This window comes from Myotis davidii, unplaced genomic scaffold (genome assembly GCF_000327345.1).
Source record: "Myotis davidii unplaced genomic scaffold, ASM32734v1 scaffold243, whole genome shotgun sequence".
Lineage (NCBI taxonomy): Eukaryota > Metazoa > Chordata > Mammalia > Chiroptera > Vespertilionidae > Myotis > Myotis davidii.
The window spans coordinates 1,504,126-1,512,833 of record NW_006295183.1 but is presented as its reverse complement, the minus strand read 5'-3'; the positions used below and the strand labels follow the sequence as shown (position 1 = coordinate 1,512,833).

General features: G+C 55.4%; 1 protein-coding gene and 1 long non-coding RNA gene across 5 annotated transcripts in view; one reads left to right on the top strand and one right to left on the bottom strand.

Annotated features, from left to right (window-relative positions):
• Positions 1–2,245, bottom strand: part of LOC102759317 — a 4,135-nt gene extending 1,890 nt beyond the window's left edge. Inside the window, exons 1-2 of one of the 2 annotated variants that reach the window (XR_001514926.1) lie at positions 1,152–2,245; positions 239–386 (exon numbers count right to left, since the gene is read on the bottom strand). This is a non-coding gene — a long non-coding RNA (uncharacterized LOC102759317). Of the gene's footprint in view, positions 1–238; positions 452–1,151 lie in introns of those variants that run through there. The other variant, XR_435977.2, reaches the window with a different exon arrangement.
• Positions 44–8,708, top strand: CA7 (carbonic anhydrase VII). Of its 3 annotated transcripts, XM_006769815.2 has the most exons (7): positions 44–248; positions 2,256–2,453; positions 5,568–5,686; positions 6,464–6,559; positions 6,667–6,729; positions 7,263–7,418; positions 7,919–8,708. In XM_006769815.2, the coding sequence occupies exons 1-7, from the start codon at positions 224–226 to the stop codon at positions 8,039–8,041; spliced, it is 780 nt and encodes a 259-aa protein (XP_006769878.1). In that variant the 5' UTR covers positions 44–223; the 3' UTR covers positions 8,042–8,708. The 3 variants fall into 3 exon arrangements, with proteins under 3 accessions (XP_006769878.1, XP_006769879.1, XP_006769880.1); XM_006769816.2 differs by lacking the exon at positions 44–248 and having other exon boundaries at positions 2,377–2,453; positions 5,365–5,686; XM_006769817.2 differs by lacking the exons at positions 44–248; positions 2,256–2,453 and adding an exon at positions 2,738–2,764 and having other exon boundaries at positions 5,365–5,686.

Below are 8,708 nucleotides of genomic sequence, written 5' to 3'. Positions count from 1 at the left end.
CCGCCGCACGCACTCGGACCCGGGCCGGCCGCGATACACACTCACTCTCCCCTCGCGGGCACTGGGGATGGAGGTGACCCAGCGCAGCGGGGAGAGGGAGGTCGATCGGGGGCGGAGCGCGGTACGTGGGTGCGGGATGCGGGATGCGGAGTGCGCAGGAATCTCCCGAGTCCGGCTCCGCCAGGGCAAGGGCGAAGCGTCCCCGGGAGAGTGTCCCTGAGGGATGTTCGGCGCTTACCTGTTGGCAGGTACAGGAGGGAATGGATCATTGGGGTGCCCACGTATGTGTCTGGGTATCTCCATGGAGCAGGGTGTCTGAACACGTCCCGGCGTGAGGCGTGGCCCACACCATCCTCCTGGTGTGACCTGGAAAATAGCTCCTCATTCTGCCTCAGTTTCCGTAGGATGCAGAGGAAGGGAGCAGAGGCAGACTGCTTGAGTGTGGGTCTGCGGCAGGTCAGTTCCTTTTGGGGCCTTTTCCTACCATGCTGAGATGGAGTGGGGGGGGTAAGAGTTTCCCCCCTTTCCCTGGGGTGAACAATAAGGACCCAAGATCCAGGCTGCCGGTAGACCCAGGCAGGGCAGGTGGGGGTGGGAGAAGGACAAATGCAAGGGGAGGAACACTCCTCAACCCCCACCCCACTCCCCTTCTCTGGGGAGAGGCAGTCACTGGGGGTTGAGGACTACAGTCTGGGGTCAGGAGGTTGCCATGGGCCAGAGGGAGTTAGAGAGATGCTGTGGTATATCTGGCCCCCTCTGGGACCCCAAGGACACAGGAGCATCTTTTGGAGGGGAGAACTCCAGATCTGGGCATGCAGAAGCTAGAAAGAGGCATCAGAGACCAGCAGAGATGGAGAGAGAGGCAGAAAAGGGGCGCGTTGTTGACAACCCATACGAGACCATCTTCCCCGCCAGCACCTGCTCCAAGCCAGCTCCGTGTGCTCCCCCAGAGTCAGAATCCCCTAACTCCAGCCTTCTTTCTAGTCCTGCCCACACGCTCTGAGCATCCAATATCCTATAGGCCTGCTCCATGGCCAGCCACCCTCAGACTGCTTGCTGCCCCTCACCCACCCAGACCTGGGTGGTCCAGTTTAAAGGCACGGAGGGAGAAAAGGACAATGGATAGAGGTGCCAGCAGGCGGCATACTCACAAGACTTCAAAAAATAACCCAGTGAGTCTGGACCTCGATCTGAGTCATCCACTGGGGACACAGCTCCGTTGGCACCTGCTGCTATTTTCTCAGGAAAACTTAAGAAGCGAAAAGACAGGGAGAAGCACCAGCCGGCAATAGCTCTAAAAATAGGCTGCATCTCAGGATGTGCCCCAGGGAGAAGCCTCCCGGCTACAGATGGAGCCTCTGGGAGGCAGGGGGTGGGTGCCTGTGGGTGTGCATGCAGGTGTGTGGGTGTGCACGCAGGTGTGAGTGTGTGTGTGTGTGTGTGTGTACCAGCATGTGTTTTGCTGTAGTCCCTTAGTGCAGGTCTGGGTTTGCAACAGGCAGTCTCTGGGTAAGGGTGCATATGTGTGTGTCAGGTATAGTCAGCAGGGTATGTGTGTGTTTGTACACATGTGTGTTGCTGGGCCTCGCTGCTCAGGTCCCGGTGAGCTCTGGTCACTATGCACATGCGTGCATATGTGAGAATCTCTGTGGATCGGTAGGCACACGCCTGGGGAGGACAGCTGGGGGCAGTTCATGCATGTGCTGTGTTTATACCAGTGCCCAAGTGCATGTGTGCACATACTTGAGTGGCCTTCAGTCCTCTCCTCTGTGAAATGAGTACCACCTTGGTTTCTGCTTCACAAACTGGCTGTAAGGAACAAATGCATGTCACACAACCAAAGCCAGGATGATGGGAGCTTTTATTATTATTATCACAAACAGCAAGCCGAACATATCCAAGGTACAGGAAAAGGCCAGATACCTGGTAGGGTCAGGTCAGGAACTTCAGATGCCTGGGGAGGGAGGGGTCCCTCCGACCATGTACTGGATGTTGGGAGGACTCACTGCCCAGAACCACCCCTCAGCCTATGGCTGTATTGTGCTCTCTTCCACGCATCACCTCTCTGGGCCTCCTATCAGCTCTGGGTGGTGAGTTTTCATGAGGTCATTTCGAAGACAAGGAAATGGAGGGTAAGTGGCAGCGCTGGGATTGGAGCCCCAGGCCACACAGCTCCGAAGCAGGGGCCAAGGTCTGAAAGGATACCCGGGAGACACCTGGGCTGGCCTGAGTCCTTACCCTCTCCCCACCTGCAGGCCCCTCACAGTGGTACAAGCTGTATCCCATTGCCCAGGGAGACCGCCAATCACCAATCAATATCATATCCAGACAGGCTGTGTATTCGCCCAGCCTGAAGCCACTGCAGCTCTCCTATGAGGGCTGCACATCCCTCAGCCTTGCCAACAATGGACACTCTGTCCAGGTGGACTTCAACGACAGCGACGATCGATCTGGTAAGTGGCCCCTCACAGACTCTGGCACCGCTGCTCCACCCGGGGAACGAACCCTGTTTGGGGCAGGCACAGGAGGGGCAGCATGCGGTGGTGGGGGGAAAGGCTCCACCTCTCACCAGCTGTGAAGCCGTGGCCTGAGCCTCGGTCTCCTGAGGCATAAAATGAGAGTAATGAGACCTTATTTTGCTCCCTAGGGTCATAGAGAGGAAAAATGAAAAACTGAAGCGATGTTTGTAGTGCTGGCACACAGCAGATGCTCAGAAGCTCAAGAAATGCTACTTCCCTTCCTTCTCTTCTCTTTAGTGCTTTAGGTCAGGTTTGTTTTCACTTCGCTCCCTGCCCCATCACTGTAGGGCTGTGTGGCCTCAGGCTAAACCCTCCTCTCTGTGTGCTCTGGCCAAGCCCAGCAGAGAGAAAGGAACGAAAAGGTTCTGTGCCAGGCCCCTTGCTAAGGTCACAGGCAGCTTTTCTTCCTCTCAAGAATCTACCTCTAAGATGGGCAAGTAGGTGCCCTGGCCTGGTGGCTCGGTTGGAGCATCGTCCTGTACACCGAAGGCTGGGGGCTTGATTCCCAGTCAGAACACATACCTAGGTTCTGGCTTCGATCCCAGTGGAGACAGGCAGGTCCAACAGACAGCTGATCAATGTTTCTCTCACATCATCTCACTCTCCCCGCTCCCTCCTTCCTTCTTCTCTTTCTCTAAAAAGCAATAAAAATATATCTTCGAATGAGGATTAAAAAAAAAAAAAAAAGATAGGCAAGTAGAGACTCAGTGAGCTGGGGAGGGCGCAAACCAGCCAGTCCAACTCCAAAGGTCTTCTTTCCAGCCCACATTCAACCTCAAGATCTTGAGCCAGAGTGGGGGGTTAATGATTATCGACATCCTGTCGGTGTGAAAAGGATTTTCCCTGACCCCAATGGGACCCTCTTTCCAAGGTCTCTTTGCTCTGGGATCGAAGTCCAGGCTCTTTTATGATAAATTCCTAGGCAGAGGGCCTCAGAAGTGCTCCTCCGTGAAGGAATTGTGTCCTTATGATCAGGCTTATGAGGGGTGGAGTGGGGCAAGGAGGAAACTTGCTGGAGTTTCTTGTGTAAGAAAGCGACAGGAACTCTGCCTACCCCACCCGCTCTCCTCCCCTCCCCTCCCCCCACCATGCACATAATAAAAGCACTCAAGGGAACTTAAGTTTCAAATAAAAAAATCAAAGGGCAGCCCAACCAGCATGGCACAGTGGTTGAGCATTGACCTAGGAGTCAGAGGGTCACATTTAATTCCCGGCCAGGGTACCTGGGTTTTGGGCTCAGTCTCCAGTGTTGGGCATACAGGAGACAGCTGATCAATGATTATCTGTCATCATTGAAGTTTCCCTCTCTCTGTCCCTATCCCTTCCTCTCTGAAATTAATAAAAACATATTTTTTAAAAAGAATTCTTTCAAATCAATAGTAAAAAGGCAGATAATTGCCAAGAAAATAGGCTAGGAAAAAGGGGAAAGAGGATCAGTTATAGTTCTTGCTGCAGAAGGGAGCAAATCCAGCAGATCCTCAGCATTTCCTGGTACTAAACTGTAAGAAAAGCCTCTGACCCAGAGCTTTGGAGAGGGACATGGGGCTCTTGATAACCAACCTTAGGTTAGGTTGATGAAGGAGCAGTTTTCATATGGCTGTACCTTCTAAACGGAGGGCACTGAGGGTTCAATTCAGACAGCAGTAGCTCAATGAAGGCCATTGTATGGGGTGGGGGTAGAAGGCCCTGAACCACTGACACAGGGGCTCACTGTTAAGTCCGCTGGAGTTCCCTCCCCTACCAGAACACCCAGCCCTGAGAGGGCAGGGAGCCAGTGGGAAGAAGGTAGGTTCGGGGGAGAGATGATTGGAGCCGTGCCACTCAATAGCTGTGTGACCCTGGACAGAATACCTACTTTTCTGAGCCTTAGTCTTATATTTATCCAATAGGGATAACCATGTGTCCCCCTCAAGGTCCCTATGGAGTTCAGGATGTGCACAGTGAATGGCAGTGTGTTTTATGGTCAGCAAGAGGCCAAGGGAGCCAAGTTCAAGGGGTTAGGGAAGGAGTTCATTCTCTGAGAGACCACACTTGGGTCCCAGGTAGGGCATGCTCAGAGGGGGAGGGGAGGTCCCCACAGGCCGTGTCAGGGAGCTCAGCCTGAAGGCCTTGCTTCTCAGATAAGGCAGGACAGATAGCAAGGATTGTCCTCTCTCCTCCTCTTCTTCCCCCTCCTGCTCTTCCTTCTCCTCCTCCTCCTCCTCCTCCTCCTCCTCCTCCTCCAGGGGCCCACAGGGGGCAAGGCCCTGGCCTGGTCACCATCCTGAAGAGGTCTAGTGGAACTCTGAGCCCAGGGCAGTCACCTGATCCAGGGGCTCACATTCAGGCCTGGCAGGAGCTCCCTCCACTGCCAGATCCCTTTCAGCTAGAAATTCAATAAGTCTCAGGAGGCCTTAGGCGTGGCCCCAGCTCACCAGATATCAGGGTGGGAAAGTCATAAAACCAGCACAAATGGGGCCCACCATTGGAAGTATCTGGGTCCAGCCACCAGAGTGGGGACCCTCAGGAGCTGGCCTCTGGACAACACTAGGTCCTAAGGAGGCAGCATGGCCTGGTGATTAGGGGCTTGGGCTCTGGACTTACAAAGGATATGCAGGCTTATCTCCTAGCTCAGTGCCTTGCTGTGTGACCCTGGGCAAATGCCTTGCCCTCTCTGTGCCTTGGCTTCTTCCTTTACAAAATAGAGATAATAGGTTCTATCCCTCATGAACTACTATGAGAACTAAACAAAATAATCCTTCTGACTCAATCCACGGTCAGCGCTCCAGACAGTGGATTTATTGGTCGGGAGTGGGGAGAATGGAGAGATGTATTCTGTCAGTGCCACACTCTCTGCTACCTGCAGGCTGCCAGGACTTCTGCCCTGGCCCAGCTAAGGGCCCAGGGAACAGAGTGGAGACTGACCCAAGACCAATTAGCCCAACCAAAAATTTTCCATATGAAAAATGTACCTCCCTCTCGGGTACTGCCCTGATCCTGGCACCAGCACCTGCCGGTTGTTGTGGACTCTCTCACATGGATTGCTACACGCCCCACTTCTACCCACAGTGGTGACTGGGGGCCCCCTGGATGGGCCCTACCGGCTCAAGCAGTTCCATTTCCACTGGGGCCAGATGCACAATGTGGGCTCAGAGCACATGGTGGACGGCAAGTCATTCCCCTGCGAGGTAAGGGCCCTCCTCAGTGGGAACCCCTTTGGGGAAGGAGTGGGGGACTGGATAGTCAGGGGTTTGGCAGGTGCCTGGTATGGAGTTCTGGAGAGACTGAGGACGAGCACCCAGTGTCTGGGAGAATCGTCCTCCACCCACCCCCAGCGCAGGATTTTCTACCTGAACTCTGCCCACTGCTGCCCGGGCCTGTGTGTCCAGAGGGAATTTTCTGCAGGACAAATCCGGTCCCGCCACACCCTTGCTAATAAGCCTTCAAGGACTGTGTTTAGCATTCAAGGCCTTGCTGAGCCTCCTCCTCCCCTACACTGTCCCCACGCTGCACTGCAGGTGATGCAGCCCCAGCCCACACCTGGCTCTTTCACACCCATATCTCCAGGTATTCTTCCTGGAATACCTTTCCCCCAAGGTCCCGCCTGATTACCCCCTAATTATTCTTTGGACTCAGTGCAAGTGCCTCTTCCTCTGGGCGTGTCCCTGGATGGTCATTATCTATTTTATAGTTAGTTCATGGAGGGCAGGGCCTGAGCCGGATTCCTCTTTGGTTCCCTGGGGCTCAGGAAAGGGTTGGGCCCAAAGCAGGATGGATGCTTCGTGTGCCCTTTGGGGGCTCCCCAGGGCCACATAGGATGCTAGCTAGGCCCGGGCGGTTGGTTGGGCAGCCTGTCCTTCCTTCAGAGGAGCCAGGAGTCTGATGGGAGTGAGAGAAGCCTTGCTCTGAGCTCCTGTGGCCCAGGGAGTGCTGAGCACTGGTCTGGCCTGTTGTTAACCCTATAGCTGCACCTGGTTCATTGGAACGCCAAGAAGTACAGCACCTTTGGGGAGGCGGCCTCAGCACCCGACGGCCTGGCTGTGGTCGGTGTCTTCTTGGAGGTGAGGCGGGTTTACCCAGGGTCGGGGGGGTGGGCATGAAAGGCCTGGAACTGCCCCTATTTTCAGAACCTAGTGGTACCGGGCTCACACTACCCTCTCCCTGACAGATCGGGGCTGAACACCCCTACATGAACCGTCTGACAGACGCACTCTACATGGTTCGGTTTAAGGTGAGACCAGGGGTCCATGCCTCTGACCCCCGAGCAGCCTGGTGGGGGGAGGGGAAGAGGCTACATCACAGAGCAGACCCATCCACTCTTCCACTCTTCCATTAAATGTTCCATTCTTGGTGAGATGAAGGGGGCAGGTCAGCGCCTGCAGCATCCTGCACCTGACTCCTCTCCACCAGGGTCAGGGGCCCCATGGAGTGCCCAGCATGCCATCTCGGTGGGTATAGGATTGATAAGATACTTGTCACATTCGTTAACGGTTGTCCCGCGGGCAGCGCCACTAAGGGCCGCTGAAGGCAAGGGACAAGACATGTGGCCAAAGAGCTCCTGCAGCTTTGACATACGAGCAAATGGGTGGACAGGGCGTGGCCCCGGCTGGGAGATGGCATCGGGGATCACAGGCATTTGCCCACTATTTGCATCCATGAGCCAAGGAGGAGCCTAGATCCCCCTGACAGAAACAGGTAGGGGGGCTGCAGGTCTGGTCCTGGTGGGAGGTCTATGCTGATTTCTGGGCGCCCTACCCTGTGCAGGGCACCACGGCCCAGTTCAGCTGCTTCCAGCCCAACTGCCTCCTGCCCGCCAGCCGGCACTACTGGACCTACCCCGGCTCCTTGACCACGCCCCCTCTGAGTGAGAGCGTCACCTGGATTGTGCTCCGACAGCCCATCAGCATCTCTGAAAGGCAGGTCAGTCCTCCAGGTGGGGGGATGTGGCCTTCGGGGTCCACCCCAGCAGTGGGGCTCTCCCAGCCAGCAACCCACAGCCTGTGGGCCCACCACGGAGACTCCCATCTTTTGCTAATAAACGTTTAGATTCTTAGGTGGGCGTTAGCTTGATGGATGGTCATTAGGACGTAGACACAGGCTGGGAGGGGAGATCCCTGGATCCTGAGATCTTGCCAACTGTGTTAGAATCTTAAATGTTGCATTTGCTGGTAAGTGTTCATTAGACGGGATTGGAACTGGAAGTAGGTGAAGCAGGGTCAGTGGCCCTTGAGTGAATAAATAAATGAGACTGGGGTCCCAAAGAGAGAAGGAGTGGGGAGAATTGGGGGCACACCCTAAGGGGAAGAGGAGGGAGCAGAGGCAGAGTTGGCTGGGCCAGGTGTGCCAGATGTTGTGTCTGGGGTCAGAGGGGATCACAGCATCCCCCATTCTGCCCTGAGTTTCTCTTCTGCCTTCTCAAGATGGAGAAGTTTCGGGGCCTGCATTTCACTTCAGTGGACGACGAGAGGATCCACATGGTGAACAACTTCCGGCCACCGCAGCCACTGATGGGCCGTTTGGTCAAGGCCTCCTTCCGGGCCTGAGCTGCCCGGCTGCCCAGCTGGCCACCAGGACACCATCTTCCCAAGGGCTTCCATGTCAGCAGACACCAAACCATCTAAGGCTCCCTGCCTGGGGGTGCTGTGGACCCCCCTCTTCAGCTGGCTTGCTCCTTGGCCACCCTCTAGGCTTCTTGATGGGATCCCCAAGTCAGGAGACACTCTTCAGCTGCCCCGGGGACAGGAAGGACAAGAGCTGAGCATGTTCCAAGCCTGGAGCTGCCTCTGTTCTCCAAGATCCAAAGGTCCCTGGGAACCTCCTCTGGTCTTCTTCCCACTGCCAGTGGCAGCAGCCCTACCCTGAGCTCACACTGTGATGGACGAGACCCAGCTCTCTGGGACGGGCACCTGACATTGCCAGAACGACTCAAGCAATAATTAGAGATGGGCATACCCTCTCGGCATTACCTCTTCTGCAGGCCTCCGCCATGCACGCACCTCACTGCCAGGCCATTAAAATAAAAAATAAAAAAGCACCCAGCCTGCTGGAGGTGACGTGGCCTTCTCCCTCCAGCCATCTGCTCCCAGGGGCAGGCACTGGCTACAGCTTATGTAGTATCTCCCCTCGTCCCCCCACCCCCAGCCACCAAAGCCACCTACATGACAATCCATCCATGCAATGATTAATAAATTCATTCATCCATGCAGCAAA